General features: G+C 36.4%; 1 protein-coding gene across 2 annotated transcripts in view; it reads right to left on the bottom strand.

The window, feature by feature from the left end:
- LOC129718997 (band 4.1-like protein 5) overlaps positions 1–18,020 on the bottom strand; it is a 120,545-nt gene that overhangs the window by 57,974 nt on the left and 44,551 nt on the right. Inside the window, exon 1 of one of the 2 annotated variants that reach the window (XM_055670298.1) lies at positions 1,612–2,692. The exons of the other annotated variant lie outside the window; for it this stretch is intronic. Coding sequence (XP_055526273.1) covers positions 1,612–1,767 — 156 coding nt within the window. The 5' untranslated portion in view covers positions 1,768–2,692. Of the gene's footprint in view, positions 1–1,611; positions 2,693–18,020 lie in introns of those variants that run through there. 2 annotated transcript variants of the gene reach the window in all.

Raw genomic sequence — 18,020 nt, 5'->3', positions numbered from 1 at the left:
TACCCAACTATAATAAAAAAATGCGGGCCAGTTGAACGAATGATGTGCTTCAGAAACGAAGCCAAGCATCAGGGGTTCAAAGAATATGCTCACGTTATTTCATCGCGCTTAAATATTGCATACACGTTATCCGTGAAATCATGCTTACAATTCAGTTACGATTTGTATCATCAGCAATTGCTTAAAATCGCGACCCTATTATTCGAAAATTTCTAACGATTCGTAGGTTTGACGCCGAAGAAATTGTTTTTTTTTTGCTCATTCAATTATTTTCAAAGGCTCACAATTCACATTAGGTGAATTTGTCACAGTAACAGAGAAGATGGATTTAAAATTACTAGAGATTGAAGAGTTTTTTAAACACAGCGAAACAACGTACGTAGTTCGTAGAAACTGGAAAATAGGGAAATTCGAAGATAATTTTTTAGCCTATGAAGCAGTTGAAAGATTAGAAGTGATGAGTGTTATTGAGATGAATGCAGTGGACGGATCATAATTTACCATTCATGACATAGGTGGAACATACTTTTTTAGACAAAATGATAGGTTTTAAAAATAATTTAATTATACTGTACTTTGTGTTATCTATTTGCGAGTGAAAAATGAATAAGAACTACAGTAAAACGTTTTTTTCATGTTTGCATGAGGTACTTTGAATATTTTGAGTTTTATTTGTTGTATATTGAAAATGTATATTTATAAATTAAACTAAAACAGGTTTTGAGTACTTTCCGAAACAAAAATCTAATTTTATAGCAGATATAGCAGATTGCTTAGGAAATTGGACTCCTCAGAGTGCCATCATAAGTGCAATATCGTTAACAAGTCGCCTTTTGCGTTGTATCGTCATGTCTTCGATGCACTTAGCGTTGGACCTTGCAATTTTGGAAGAATATGAGTTTGCCGAAGACAATGAGACGGTGCAAAGTAAAAGTGCACTACAATAAAAGATGTCGTACTTGATGATGATCACACTTACGAAGAGTCCAATTTTCAATGCCGCCTGCTGAAGTAAAAGAACAGGTATGTATTTTATAACGTAACAGTTATGAATTTCATGGCAACAATTATGAGCTTTATAACATTAAACTAATTATATTCATATCAATCTTTTTATAAAATTCATATTTGAAAGCTATGATTTTAATGTCTGTTATTATAACATGCATACATACGACCCATAAATTTTATAATTATGACTTATGAAAATCGTTAGTGGTCGTAACCGATTTTCCCCTCCAATTCATAAGACAAACTTATGACTTCCATAGGGGATCCTTGTGGCGCAAAATCATAAGGGGTTCTTGTGGAATTTGATAGTTATTTTCTCTCGGTGTATGACCACCGGCTAAAGCCTTAATAAATAAAATAGCCTCAGCAAATAAATAACTAGGGTATCGAACGTCTTCGGTAGTAGTTTTTTTTTTTTTCGGGGGTTTTCAGCAGTAGTCTTATGCAAAAACTTGCCGAAGAAAACCACTGACGAAGACGTTTGATACCCTATTTCAATTATAATTGCCTTCAAAATAGAATTGTTCGCGGAATCAATGCAATATGTAACACACAGTGTTTCGTTCGCATACATTCAAATATTATCTTATTCTACATTACCGTTAAATCCACTGAAAGGTCCGTATTATCCAGTAATATTACGCGACATGGAACAAGGTTTTTGTTTGATGGAATTCGCTGAGATTTTATTTGACTGTTCGCCGTTTCTGAGCCTGGAGGGCTTCGAGTTTTGCGGCGACTCAAAAACCTCAGCATCGTCTGTGCTATTCCTCCGAGTGACACTCTGTCTCAACAAGCGGTTCGTTCGATGCTTCTCCAAGAAACTGGAGATTCCATTCAATGCAGAAACGCGGAATATTCGCGTTAATCGATTATTGCGGATTCTATTTCACGACGGCCGTCGACAGAACTTGCCGAAACTGACACAATCACAAAAACACGTACACTCTCGCTTCCGTGCAACTTTTTTAATTTCTATTTATGTGCTCCTTCTTGTAAGAAGCTCTCTCTCTATTATCGTATTTCAATACGTTTTGATTTTCCCTTCTTTAGCACACATTACACTGTCGAACGTCGGATGAGCCCCATTCCTTTCGAAGCCACGACACGACGGAATCGGTAGACCGGTGGCTAACACTACTGGCCACTACTCTTCTTTTGCAGTGTTGGATTCGTATACCTTTTCTTCTTTCTTCAAACTCACACCAGCAGAATTGTTGACTGGTCTGCTTGCACACCACGACTTCTTATTAGCTGAATAAATAATACACCTTCTTTTTCATTCATCGGCCAAAAAGGCCAACCAGGCCAGCCAGCAGCACAAGTAAAAACCAGAGCAGTAGGCTCCAACACGATTTTTTCCTTCTAGATTCTAGCTGGGGAAACAGTATGCCCTTGCAATCAGCACCATAGTATCAAGCTTCCTATTTTACCGTTCTGTGCATACAGGAGTTTTGGTAAGCGTTAGCTACCCACACAATTTTCCATTGACGATCATTGATAATTAAATTAAAATTCACTAGGCACTTTTGAATATAGAGAAAACGAGAATAGACGATAACTATTAAACTTCGCAAATAAAACTGACGAAAAAACTTGAAAAAAACTTAAAACACGATGACAAACTCCGCAACGACAGGCGTCTGTTCAACAGCGAATATGACACTCAACTAGCAATGGGCAAAATCGATCCGATTTTTGCAAAATCGATCTTTTCGGGCCAATTCATCGATTTTTTGAATCGATTTCTATGCGCGCGATCTTCTACTGAATCGATCCTTTGGATGGCAAGATCGTTTTTTTTCGCCTGAAAAATAAATGTGTGCAAAACGGATTGAAGACAATAGTGATTGCATTCATTGTTGCTAACGTTATCAGCGGCCGAATTCCGAGAACACTTTTTTTGAAGAGAAGAAAATTTCTTCATTAATAGTATACAAAAATTTTTTCTTCTCTCCGAAGAAGTGTGTGCTCGGAACTCGGACACTGATCTGAAAAATGTGTCAATTTTTTACCGGGATGACCATAGTTGAAGAATGGGCTAAATTCAATAGACATGAAACCGAGGAAAACGCATTTTGATTGTTTTTGTTGGTTCAAACAATTGTCCATGACAACTTTTTTCATGAGTATGTCACCACCCCCACAAGGTTCCAGAATATCCAGCTTTCCACGAACGGTAATGACGGATAGGGCACGCTGCCCATTTTGACGTTTTCTGTAGGTCAGGGAAGCTGGATAACCTTGTCGTCGAGCTGAAAAAGAACAATCCACAGCCAAATTAAGTCCCTCCAGTATTTTTAACGCAGTAACCATTTTTTGCCTTTGTAAACGCGACATCAATAGACAAACCCGTATGAAATTTTGCTAATACGCATGGGTTGTGAAATATATCAAGGTTTAAGGGCTATTCCCACTGCTTCCGTTCCGGGACCGGGCCGTGGCTGTTCCGCGTGTCGTCCGGGCTCGTTTGAGATTCATTGCGTGCGTTCTTATGAGCGCATTCACACCGACGCGCCGTGCCCAGACCGGGGCAGCGTTGAGTTGCCGTCGTGCTGCCGCAGTGCGTGAGAAAAACTATCGTTGCCGACGATACTTTGTGTTGGCCGGAGAGTGCACGGAAGGCACTCGGGTGGATGCGTGTATGTTGTAGTGACATATTTCGCGCGGAGTGAGCTGCGGTATGAAAAAAAGAGAAAGACGTTCTTTCACATATACACACCAACATTTCTCAGCCAGAGCGCAGCGCGGGCTCGGTTCAAGCACGGCGCAGTGTGAATGCATGAAAAGTCCCGGACGAGCCCGGTCCCGGCCCGGTCCCTGAACGGAAGCAGTGGGAATAGCCCTTTAGGGGTGGGTGAAACGGCTCTTTTGCAAGAGCGGCTCTGAACTGACTCATGGTTCACAATGATTCACGAGCGTTGACAGTTCGTGTTGTCTCGGTAAACTTCGGGTTCACGCGAACCAAACAGTTCTGCTGCGCCCAAAGAACCGTGGTTCTTTTTCGTGAGCTGTTCGTTCTTTCGCTCTTTTCTAAGAACCGGTTCATATGAACGGCTCGTGAGCTGTTCGCCCATCCCTAGCGAGGATGAAAAGAACGACGAGGCAAGTTTGCACCTCGAACTGAATATAAACTACCGACCACAAGACCGCCTCGAAAGTTTGACATATATTGTATACAATCATTACTAACTGATTGGTGTATACTGGGGTGGCAATGGGCTTTGACAGTTTTATTTAGAAGTAGTGTTCAATGTTTCGCCCTCACGAACAGTTAGCAAAATTTCGATTTTTTGGATAACACCCGACCTCGACGTTCTATACATTTCTAATAACCCGTTCACATGATGTAATATTGCTCATCTTGACTCCAATCACTCCATACTCCAAATTTTCCGTGAAAACTAGATGTATGTATGTTTCAAGATACGCGATATCACGTGATATCTGCTATAGTGTGAACAAGGCATAAGACATTTGGTCGGCGTGCGACCAGACCGAGCCAAGCGCCAAACACATTGTTTTGAGTAATTAGCATTTAAAGTTTGACCACCTATAAAATAATCGTGTTTGAACTTATCATTAATTCAATGCAAACATGTAATGAACAGGGCTTAATGAATGTCCTTTTATCATAAATACACGAAAAATAGCAATAATTGATAAAATATTTGGTTTTTATTTTTGACACCTATGCACTCAGTTCACTCTGGTCGAACAAAAATTTTAAAAAATGGTCTTCAGTTCGGTCTGGTCAAACCTATTTACTGCAACATATCAACTTGACTATTAAACAAGCTAATTTTTCTCACTAGTCAAACGTAATACATAGATATCAACGCTGCTTTATCTCTCAGTCCAATCTGTATCAAAAATTATACAGTTGATAGACAAGCAAAGCTTCATTTCTGTTGCTCTATTTCCTGGTGCGAAAGCGCACCAAGTGTTAAGTATTAAGTTAGTATCAATATGAAATGCTCTGGTATTTTGAAGCGGGTATTGTCTAATTTTATTGATTTACCGTATATTAACCCAGTCCTGACGTTTGTTATAAGAAAAAATTTAATATTATTTGAAAAATATCAAATGGAAATAAAATGCACTTGGTTCGGTCTGGCTCAACAAGATCTTGAAAAAAAGTGGTGTGACCATTGAAACGAAATTCGGCTCTACGAAAACCACCTGGCAGTTTATTTATCTAATTCCGATGACAGTCGTATTAACGAGCTGTCCGAAGCGGAGAAATCAGTTACTGATTAAAATAAATCGCAAAGTTAGCTTTTAAATCACAAACAATCACTTTATTTAGATACCATGTCTGTGTTTATGGTTCACTCTGGTCGAACGCAATTTCGTTCTTTTTACAGAGTGCAACAGAGATTTTTTACTATAACACGCCTATGAACTGTTCAAATGATTTCATTCTTTAATGGAACATAGATTATCAGTTTGCACATCCACTGGTGCTAATAACTCAATTTTCAAGAAAATGTCGCTTGGCTCGGTCTGGTCGCACGCCGACCATTTGGCACAAAAAAAAACTATTACAAACTGTGCTTTTCTTCAGAAGTCAAGAAAGTAAAATTTAGACCAAATACTCCTGAATTCCTATTGAGCTGAAATTTTGCATTGCATTGGATATTGAATTTACCATTTTGGATATTAGCCAACATTATTTCATATTTGCTACCTCTGCAAGTGCACTTTGTTTGTGCTGCGGATGCTCCGATTTTTTATGAATTGGGTTGTTCAGCTATATCAGTTTTTTCTATCATCTGAAGGATCTGAATTCTAAGTAAAACGTGATTTAAAAAAAATTACATCATTGTCCTTCGCTTTTCAAATCACGATTTGAAACTGCTTGGAATTTGCTCGAAACCGCTACAATGACAGATCGCCCAACTACCAACTGTCATTGTAGCAATTTAGAGCGAATTTTTGTTTTTTTCTTAAAAACCGAAGGAAAATGATATAAAGTTTTACAAAATCACGTTTTACTTAGAAAGTTACACTCGTTTGGATGATATATAAAAATCGGAAATCCGTGAATAGCTAAACAACCCAATTATACAGGTTTGGATTGCTCTTAGTGCATCCGGAACAATAGACCATTTCACGAACTGACAGGTGTCACGGATCCTGCTGATGTTGATGATGCTTTCACGTGCATTATGTCAGCGGTTCCAAACTTTCTGTCAAAATTTCGTTCATGAATCAAGTTCACAAACGTCTCGTGAAATGGTCTATGGGATGAGCGACAAAGAAAACTCTTAGTAGAAAAAAACCGCCAAAAGAGTACACGCGGTAAAAGAAGATGGCAATAAACTAAAAAAGCCGTATCGTTAGTAGATGTTGTGAACGAAAACTCGTTGAACATGATTGATAAACCAGAAAACGCAAACAAAACAAAATCTCCATGAATATAGTCAAAAAAGGTCGTAAAAAGCTTATACCGAACAAAAATCGATTTTTTGTTGAATCGATTTTCCAGACTCGATTTTCTTATGAATCGATTTTATTAATTTTGATTTATCGATGCAGGAGAATCGATTTTTTTTTTCAAAGATCGCCCATTGCTACACTCAACTGAAAACGGAACAGCGAAAAAACCTCAAAATACAAAGTATAAAACGATAAAATCTCAAACACAATGGATATAAACCAAGCTACGTTGCTGAAATTTGACAGTTTTCTCATTCATTATCTGTCAAAATTACACGACGCAACAAAACCAGAGTCTATAATAAGCGATAGATTTTCTCTTCGCGCGACTCTATATACACAGAGTCTATGTATATAGAGTCGCGCGAAGAGAAAATCTATCGTTTCGGCAACACAGTTTTTGTGCCGTTTGTTGCCAAGAACTATACAGTACTGTTTTTCACCATGCATAAGCGAATATCATTTTTTGAAATTCTTCACAAGGTACACAGTTTTGTAAGCTTACACCGGTGATGTTTTATTAAATTTAAGTGAACCAGTGTACAGGTTTAATATTGGATTAAAATGTGTAGGTAAAACTTCGGAAAACACATATGCTTTATTACGCTCAATTACAACACTTTTCATCCACTCCTAACATTAACACCTTGTTTATTTACATTGCTCGATTGGTACCCTCGTTTGACACTGATTTGGTTTCTTTGGTTTCATCTTTGCGGGACTCTTATTATAGACTCTGTATATACATAGACTCTGAACAAAACTTGTATCCATTGTAATCGAACCTGTAAATTTTGTGCACGCATAAATTGGGGATCCCTCATGAGTAACCACACCCATGGGTAATCAAGGAAAAAACGCTTTCAACCTCCCTTTTTCATAGTAAAAATGGTACAACCCTGTTTTTTCGGAGACAATATTTCATATAAAATCGATGTATTTACAATAAAATCATCGTTTTTGCCCGCTGTCAGTTGTCAGATAAAAGGTGTACACACGCTCCCTACACGCCTCCTAAAATGAATTCAAAAATGATTAGAAAACAATTTATTTCCATAAAAAGTGGAATAACACGAAAAAATTGAGAAACTCTGTTGTTACAGTGATAATTCGCTCGTTGGATGTTCGTTAGTTGGAGGTTCGTTAGTTGGGTGTTCGCTAGTTGGGCTGTCACCCAACTAAGAAGCACTCTAATGTCAGAATTCAACGTCATTCAAATGGATTTCAGGGGTCCGAAAAGTGAAAAAATATTACTAAAATAAAATTATATTATTTATTGTTGTAAAAAATTTGAAAACATGTTTAGTTATTACACTTAATCCATTCAGCACTAATAAGTTTGTTTCTCAGCGCTATTAACTGAACACTTCATGCAGATCATCTCTGGCATAATCAATCGCGTAATTTTAAAAGTACATGTTATAAATTTACAACATTGTGTGTAATTTAGAGGTTTACAGTTCGGTTGTTTGTTCTTTTATTTCTTCAACGCCTTCAAATATCCAGCGTAGCGATCCTCCATTTTTTAGGCAAGTAGCAGAGTGATGTGCTTGCGCTATATCATTTTGCTTCCCATTGGAATTTTTGTATGAAAAAGTATTGACCAAATACATAAAATATTTACTACAGCAGCAAGACAGATGAGCAAAGTTCATTTTCTTTGACATAGTTTTACCGCAATGAAATTAGGAAATTTTCCGAAGCAGGAAGAAAACAAACAATCGGCGCTCCTCTTTGAAAAATTTGTCCAGTTGTCAGTTCATCCAACTAACGAACACGATTCGGCTGTATTCAAAATTTTGTAACCATAGATCATTGCACCATGACGTCACCAAACAAGAAGAAGAAAGAGATTTGACAGATGTCCCGGGTTTGTTTATATAGAAATTTTTTGGCTCGAATAAAAAAGCGGAAGTTTCTTGTTAAAAATTGCGTTTCCAAGAATAAACCAAAATATCACAGCAACGAATTCGCATAGGCGAAGAGTTTTCACATCTTTTTCGTACTCGTATCATTCATTTTCACTCCGATAACATAAAAAGTGAATAGAACACCTTGTAAACAAACCCGTGGGAAGTGTCAGAAAAGTGAGGTTATTTTTCGTGTGCAATGATCTATAGCATAAGCAAATACTGTGTATTTATTATTCAGAATAATGTATACAATTGAACTCATTTTTTGTGTTTAACAAAACTCATTGAGTTCTAAAAAAATATTAGTTTATGTGTACAAAATTATCCATTTATTGAATTTAAAACTACTCTGTTTTAAAATTAAAACCTACCCAGATTTAGATTTTGAAACTATCAAGTTTTTGAATAGAAAAATATTCATTTTTGAATTTAAAACTAACCATTTCCAGAATTCAAAAGTGCTCAGTTTCAGAATTGAAAACCACTCTGTTTTAAATGCGATGTTAGCGTAGAGAGGGAGGTTTGTGCCAGTAACAGTCAAAACAAAACAAAACTTAGGTTACATTCAAATAGACTGAACAGTGTCATTATATTTATTTTTTAAATATATATATATATATATATATATATATATATATATATATATATATATATATATATATATATATATATATATATTTTTATTCTCGCTTATTTACCGTCGGTCTAGTTCCGCCACTGTTGTTGTGCCAATCACCGACGCCCGGGGAGGCGACTCCACCCAGGACCCTAACTCACGACCCGTTGATTAACGGACCGGCGCCAACGGCTTTACTTCCTCATGCGATGGAAGGCGTGATCCCAGAGATTTTTCGCCTCAGAAAATCTCCCGGTGTCGGCTAGGATTGAATCTAGACCAGTTGGGTTGGTTGTGAGTGGATCACGCCACCTCACAACCATCGACACCTATGTCGGCGGTGGGATTCAAACCCAGGCGTCGAGCGTGGTTGGCGGAGACGTTACCAACCACGCTAGGCCCCCGCTCAGTTAAATATATTTTGCTTTCCTTTTTTGTGATGCATAATCACTTGGTATTTAACTCTCCCATAATTTTCCTGATGACACGAACGACCTGAAAACTTTTGGTTTTTTAGAATGCATAATGAAAAAAGTTTATATGTGTACCTAAAAGCTTTTTAGAATGTCCGTGACCACCTCCCCAGCGATTTTTTCATTTTTTGGAATCACTCAAACAGCCACAAGAACAGATAACACGGCCGCACAGGCTAAATAATGGCGCACAAATGTTAATCGCAAATCATGGTGCCGCTTTTTCACTCGTGTCAAATAATGGTGTCGTTTTTTTCATGCTTGGTACTCAAAATTGAGTTATAGTAGTAAATTCAAAAAATGAGTTATTCTAGATTTATCCAAAATTAGTATAAAAATTACACAGAATCACGAAATGCGGTATTCATTTTTTGACGTTTCCATGCAACTTATGAAATTGAATTAAAATCAATTCATTCGCAGTGTTACTTCTCACGAGCGTGAATGGAAAATGGTAGAGACTAGCAATACTCAGAATCAGAGGAAGAGATATGCGGAGAGAATGTTAAGAGCCAAACGAACTGTCAAAATCTGAGCCGAACGAACAAGAGAGGTAACAACACTTTGAGAGGTATTGTAATCAGGTGCAATGACGTGTTTATTTTCATCCGTTTTTCTTGTTGTATTGCTAAACAATGGATTAACCTGCATAATCAATAACCATGAAAGGATGATAATCCATATGGTTTAACGATAGCCCAAATAGTCACGGCTATATCCCGAACTAGTTGTGAGGCACGTTATATGGTTATTGATTATGCGGGAAGAAGGTTTCAAAATTGCATTATCACAGTGATTTTGAACCGGGTGTTCACAAACCTTATGTATGGTTAACAAAATAATAATCAATTGTGGTGAAAGTGTAGAAAATTAAACATAAACATGAAATTTACACCTTCACGGTTTTTGCGATGTACTTTATTATTCCCCAGTACTTTTATCGTCACCACCGATTATACGAGCCAAATAAAAAAGCTACACACAACGAAAATATTACCAAGTGAACATCTAACAACAACGTAAATTTACGTAAACCTAATGTTTTCACTGGTTTAGAATATGCATTAAAATGCTAAGGAACCGTTCCAATATTACATAACGCGGAATTTGGTAATTTTCAATACCCACGTAACGCAATTTTACATGCTTGCCACACGCAATGTAACGCTTCGCTTAATACCCCACCACCCCTGAGCGCATTATGTATTATTTGAACGATCCCTAATACCTATTTTGGGTAAAAATTTGTATGGAGTTTTTGATATTGATATTGATGATTCAAGGTATCCGATTTTACCTACCCGAAAAAAAATTTAAGATGTATTTTGTGGTAAGAACAGTAAATGGACAATATTTTTTATTGTAGCCATAAAAACATGGTATTTTTACTGTAAACTTGCAAACGTTTCTTGTTATTACCATGTTTTCACAATGTTTTTTGTTGTTAAATCTACCACCGACAATAATTTTACCATGAAAAACATTGTCAGTGACTTCTAAATGGGTATGAGAAAAGTGCCTGGAAAAATGCTGTTAAGATACATAACAACCCCCCTTTTTCATGGTAAAAAAGGCAAAAACAATGTTTTTTATTGTTCTGGACAATGATGTTTAATGTAAAATTGATGTATTTACAATGAAAAATATAGTTAAATTATGATGAAACCACATACATAAGACATACGTAACACTGGCGTTTTTTTCTGGTACACGTTGTCCCATAGTACTCCCTACCATGTCCTGTTAAACTGCTCGATAAATAATGAACAAAATGAATTTTCTTTTTCTCGGCTTTATCGAGCCCCAAAGAAAATCCCGTAAGGAGCTGTCAAAAAGTTTTTTACAAAATCAATGCAGCATTTTTCGAGTAGGAACGAGACAAATGCAAGGCTGCGCAGGTACACTGCCTTAAAAAAACAACTCAAACAGTGGTTTTATTCAGAGGGTGGTACCATTCGAGTAGTTAATTTACCAACTTTTTTGGAAGATTTCTTCCTGAGTGTTACGTATGTCTTATGTATGTGGTAAAACCACATACATAAGACATACGTAACACTGGCGTTTTTTTTCTGGTACACGTTGCCCCATAGTACTCCGTACCTCGCCCTGTCAAACTGCTTGATAAATAATGAACCAAATGAATTTTCTTTTTCTCGGCCTTATCCAGCACCAAAGAAAATCCCATACACTGTTAATAAAAATCACGTCAAAGTGAAGTGATTTGCTGTTGAATTCGCACAACTTGCTTAACATTTCAGAGTTGAATGAAAATCTTTAGAAATATATTAATGGAAAGAACGATGGATTCAACCGCAAATCACTTTATTTTCTGTTGTTATGTTAATCTTTGTTGATATACTTATGTTTGAGATACGGAACGTCGGTCAGTTGGATAGTTATATGAATTCACAATAAATTCAAGAGACTTCTTTTTATTTTGGATTTCTCCTTTTTATTTTATTTTAGATTTTTAATTTAATAACAAGATGATCCTTAAGATGATCCCTGTCACTGTATCGATGCAATAGATTTCAGGGTCTGTAAAAAGTCGTTTTATTGTTATTTTAATTTAAAAGATTCAATGAAACTTACGCTCGAATAAAATTTTGATCTTTGGGTTAATGTGCTGCTTGCGCCGTTCGCCATCGTCACATTTTTGTTTCGCTTTATGGTTTTGACGTTTGTCAATTGGAATTGCAGCTGTAATTCAATTGATTTAAACAGTGGTGCTAATACAAGAGATATTCATTATAATACGATGGTGATTTCCATTAACCTGTTTCAAACGCAAGATCATTTAATTGGAAAGTGTTAATCTTCGAGAAACACTAAATCACTTCAACTTGCAATGTGATGTGACGAATTGAGTCTAGTGCAAAAACACTTGAAGTAATCGTGACATTTTTTTATAGTGTAAGTAGGGTTACCACACAGTAAGTAAACTTTATGTCGAATCGCATGTAATGAATTGCCTCCATCGCTTATGATAGAAAATTCCATAATATTTCACGCTATTTTAAATGATATTGTACATAATTTTCAAATTAAATCGTGGTTTACGTCAGAATCAACAGAAATTTTAATGGAATTGCACATAATTTTCAAACAAAATGATGGTTTACGTCAAAAACAGCTAAAATTTCAATGGGAAATTATTTTACGTGACGTGTAATATTCAGAATTTTTTACTGTGCATTTGGTCGGAGACAAAAATCAGGACAAATTTTTCCAGCAAAATATTTATCGAAGCTATTGTCATTTTTTGTGGTAATAATAAATAAAACAGGTAATTTGAGATCTGCTTTTGAAAATACGCTAAAAGACTCATATTTAACGTATTTCTCTAACGATTCAATTTTGCAAATTTGATTTTTTAAGCGTTAGTAGATACTTTAAAATATGCAACACTAGTCAACTGTTTGAAATAAACTTAACAATTGTCAAAAAACGTTTAACGGTTAACGACTAAACAATTTCTCTCGCCATGATTCAACCAAAGAAAAAATTCGTTCGAAATTTGCTTCCCGGAGTCAAGTTGAAAGTACTGAACAGTTTGTTCCTTTTTTGAATATCCGGCATCATTCAGAAAAATCAGGACAAATGCTAAAATATGAAAAATAAATCAGGACGCTCCAAATGGGTCTCAAAATCAGGACATGTCCTGCTAAATCAGGACGGATGGTATCCCTACCCATAAGGAACTGTCAAAAAGTTTTTTACAAAATCATTGCAGCATTTTTCGAGTAGGAACGAGACAAATGCAGGGTCAAAATTGCATTATCACAGTGATTTTGAACCGGGTGTTCACAAACCTTTTGTTGCAGACATTTTTCAAAAACATCTGGCATCTCTGGTCGGACTACACTTTTTACCCTGTAACCACATACATAAGACATACGTAACACTCAGGAATAAATCTTCCAGAGCCGAGAAAAAGAAAATTCATTTTGTCCATTATTCATCGAGCAGTTTGACAGGACAAGGTACGGAGTACTATGGGGCAAAGTGTACCAGAAAAAAAAATCAGTGTTACGTATGTTACATGTATGTGCTGTAACTGTGTTTTCACGATCCGGAATATCCTTTTCCGTCACTGACTACGCTTTTCCTGTCCCGGACTACACCCTAAAAAAGCAGAGTGTACTTTTGGGAGTTACCAACATATCCACACGTATAGTGCGGTATGCAGTTCGAAAGAAATTTCTTTTCCTATCTCAATCCCATGTAAAAATTAGGCATTGAATCAGGCAGTGAAATTCCTTCTTATAACCGGTACGCAGCTGAAATGAAATCATATACCAAAAAGTGACAATAAAGTCACATACATAAGACATACGTAACACTCAGGAAGAAATCTTCCAAAAAAGTTGGTACAAAATGAACTACTCGAAAGCAGAGTCTATAATAAGAGTCCCGCAAAGATGAAACCAAAGGAACCAAATCAGTGTCAAACGAGGGTACCAATCGAGCAATGTAAATAAATAAGGTGATAATGTTAGGAGTGGATGAAAAGTGTTGTAATTGAGCGTAATAAAGCATATGCGTTTTCCGAAGTTTTACTTACACATTATAATCCAATATTAAACCTGAACACTGGTTCACTTAAATTTAACAAAACATCACCGGTGTAATCTTACAAAACTGTGTACCTTGTGAAGAATTTCAAAAAATGATATTCGCTTATGCATGGTGAAAAACAGAACTGTATAGTTCTTGGCAACAAACGGCACAAAAACTGTGTTGCCGAAACGATAGATTTTCTCTTCGCGCGACTCTATATACATAGACTCTGCTCGAAAGTACCAACCTCTGTAAAAAAAACCTCTGTTTGAGTAGTTTATGGAGGTTGTGTACCTGCAGAGCCCTGCATTTGTCTCGTTCCCACTCGAAAAATGCAGCATTGATTTTGTCAACAACTTTTTGACAGTTTCTTAAGGGATTTTGTTATGGGTTCGAGTAGAGCCGCGATGAAGAAAATTCATTCCGTTCATTTTCGTCGAGCAGTTCAAACTGGTGTTGCTACCGCGTGATGTGGGGCAAAGAGTACAAAAAAAATCGCCAGTGTTACGTATGTCTAAGTATGTGATACTACCACATACATAAGACATACGTAACAATCAGGAAGAAATCTTCCATGAAAGTTGGTACAAAATAAACTACTCGAATGGTACCACACTCTGAATAAAATCACTGTTTGAGTTGTTTTTGAAGGCAGTGTACCTGCGCAGCCCTGCATTTGTATCGTTCCTACTCGAAAAATGCAGCATTGATTTTGTAAATAACAGTGTTACGTATGTCTTATGTTATGCTCTAAAATCTGGTAACGCGACTTTTATATCGGATTTGACGTTTATAGCATAGCCCTGAGAAAAATCGCCAGTGTCACGTATCTCTCAAGTATGTGCCTTTATACCCCGTTCACACTACACCGCATATCACCTGATATCAGGCGATTCGTGCTTTCGAGGCCATATCACCATCCACATTACCTGATATCCCATACAATCGAGCTGTCAATGTTATTACCATGTTTTCACAATGTTTTTTGTTGTTAAATTTACCACCGACAATAATTTTACCATGAAAACATTGTCAGTGACTTCTAAATGTATGGGAAAAGTGCCTGGAAAAATGCTGTTAAGATACATAACAACCCCCCTTTTTTATGGTAAAAAGGCAAAAACAATGTTTTTATTGTTCTGGAGTAGAAACGAGACAAATGCAGGGTCAAAATTGCATTATCACAGTGATTTTAAACCGGGTGTTCACAAACCTTTTGTATGGTTAACAAAATAATAATCAATTGTGGTGAAAGTGTAGAAAATTAAACATAAACATGAAATTTACACCTTCACGGTTTTTGCGATGTACTTTATTATTCCCCAGTACTTTTATCGTCACCACCGATTATACGAGCCAAATAAAAAAGCTACACACAAAGAAAATATTACCAAGTGAACACCTAACAACAACGTAAATTTACGTAAACCTAATGTTTTCACTGGTTTAGAATATGCATGAAAATGGGTGAAAACAACGCAACAGCCTGATAAAATGCTAAGGAACCGTTCCAATATTACATAACGCGGAATTTGGTAATTTTTAATACCCACTCACCCCCACGTAACGCAATTTTACATGCTTGCCACACGCAATGTAACGCTTCGCTGAATACCCCACCACCCCTGAGCGCATTATGTATTATTTGAATGATCCCTAATACCTATTTTGGGTAAAAATTTGTATGGAGTTTTTGATATTGATATTGATGATTCAAGGTATCCGATTTTACCTACCCGAAAAAAAATTTAAGATGTATTTTGTGGTAAGAACAGTAAATGGACAACATTTTTTATTGTAGCCATAAAAACATGGTATTTTTACTGTAAACTTGCAAACGTTTCTTGTTATTACCATGTTTTCACAATGTTTTTTGTTGTTAAATCTACCACCGACAATAATTTTACCATGAAAAACATTGTCAGTGACTTCGAAATGTATGGGAAAAGTGCCTGGAAAAATGCTGTTAAGATACATAACAACCCCCCTTTTTTATGGTAAAAAAGGCAAAAACAATGTTTTTTACTGTTCTGGACAATGATGTTTAATGTAAAATTGATGTATTTACAATGAAAAATATAGTTAAATTATGGTAAAACCACATACATAAGACATACGTAACACTGGCGTTTTTTTCTGGTACACGTTGTCCCATAGTACTCCGTACCATGTCCTGTCAAACTGCTCGATAAATAATGAACAAAATGAATTTTCTTTTTCTCGGCTTTATCGAGCCCCAAAGAAAATCCCATAAGGAGCTGTCAAAAAGTTTTTTACAAAATCAATGCTGCATTTTTCGAGTAGGAACGAGACAAATGCAGGGCTGCGCAGGTACACTGCCTTAAAAAAACAACTAAAACAGTGGTTTTATTCAGAGGGTGGTACCATTCAAGTAGTTAATTTACCAACTTTTTTGGAAGATTTCTTCCTGAGTGTTACGTATGTCTTATGTATGTGGTAAAACCACATACACAAGACATACGTAACACTGACGTTTTTTTTCTGGTACACGTTGCCCCATAGTACTCCGTACCTCGCCCTGTCAAACTGCTTGATAAATAATGAACCAAATGAATTTTCTTTTTCTCGGCCTTATCCAGCCCCAAAGAAAATCCCATAAGTAGGGTTACCATTTGGTCGGAGACAAAAATCAGGACAAATTTCTTCCAGCAAAAAATTATCGAAGCTATTGTCATTTTTTGTGGTAATAATAAATAAAACAGGTAATTTGAGACCTGCTTTTGAAAATACGCTAAAAGACTCATATTTAACGTATTTATCTAACAATTCAATTTTGCATATTTGATTTTTTAAGCGTTAGTAGATACCTTAAAATATGCAACACTAGTCAACTGTTTGAAATAAACTTAACAATTGTCAAAAAACGTTTAACGGTTAACGACTAAACAATTCATCTCGTCAAGATTCAACCAAAGAAAAAATTCGTTCGAAATTTTCTTCCCGGATTCAAGATGAAAGTACTGAACAGTTTGCTCCTTTTTTGAATATCCGGCATCATTCATAAAAATCAGGACAAATGCTAAAATATGAAAAATAAATCATGACGCTTAAAATGGGTCTCAAAATCAGGACATGTCCTGCTAAATCAGGACGGATGGTATCCCTACCCATAAGGAACTGTCAAAAAGTTTTTTACAAAATCATTGCAGCATTTTTCGAGTAGGAACGAGACAAATCTCGCTGAACATGTGAAAAGGGCCCAAGTGCCATATGTAAACAAGCCACAATTTCACGTTTTTCAATGAATACAAGCTTAATCTACTCGTACAAATAAGATTGTTTGATTAAGAGTAAATTCTTTTATCAATAAATCTTATTGGTAAGAGCAGATTTCGCTTGTATTGATCAAAAAACGAGAAAATTTGGCGTGTTTACATATGGCACATGGGCCCTTTTCACATGTTTGGCGAGAAATGCAGGGTTGCGCATGTACACTGCCTTCAAAAACAACTCAAACAGTGATTTTATTCAGGGTGTGGTACCATTCGAGTAGTTCATTTTGTACCGACTTTTTTGGAAGATTTCTTCCTGAGTGTTACGTATGTCTTATGTATGTGGTAAAACTATGTCAGTTACAGCATCTTCTAAGGTTTTTTGGTGTTATTTTTTTTCGGGTGAATGATGACTTCCGTGCAGGTACTTAAAAGTAGGTAAATCGCCTTTACCTAAAAGTACCTTCCCGCACTGATTTGCGTCAAAAATACGCATATTTGGGTATTTTTATTTTTCAGTTTTGTCAACACTCCGCTTTGTAAAGAGATCTGATACGTGAAACCCAGTTGCCAAATCGGCAGTTTTTTCATCGCTTATCTCTCTCTGAAGTTGAAATTTTTTCGCGGTGTAGCTACAGTCGGACTCAGGGATACCAAATGTGCAGATTTGTCTGCAAAACGCAGATTTTTTGAGTCCGTGTGCAGATATTTGTTGATTTGCATATATTTGCAGTTTTTCCACGGTTTCTGCAGATTTTTGTTAGAGTCTCCT

The sequence above is a fragment of the Wyeomyia smithii genome, chromosome 1 (assembly GCF_029784165.1).
Source record: "Wyeomyia smithii strain HCP4-BCI-WySm-NY-G18 chromosome 1, ASM2978416v1, whole genome shotgun sequence".
In the NCBI taxonomy this organism is placed as follows: domain Eukaryota; kingdom Metazoa; phylum Arthropoda; class Insecta; order Diptera; family Culicidae; genus Wyeomyia; species Wyeomyia smithii.
Note: the sequence above shows the minus strand (reverse complement) of the source record. Positions and strands in the feature narration are given on the sequence as shown.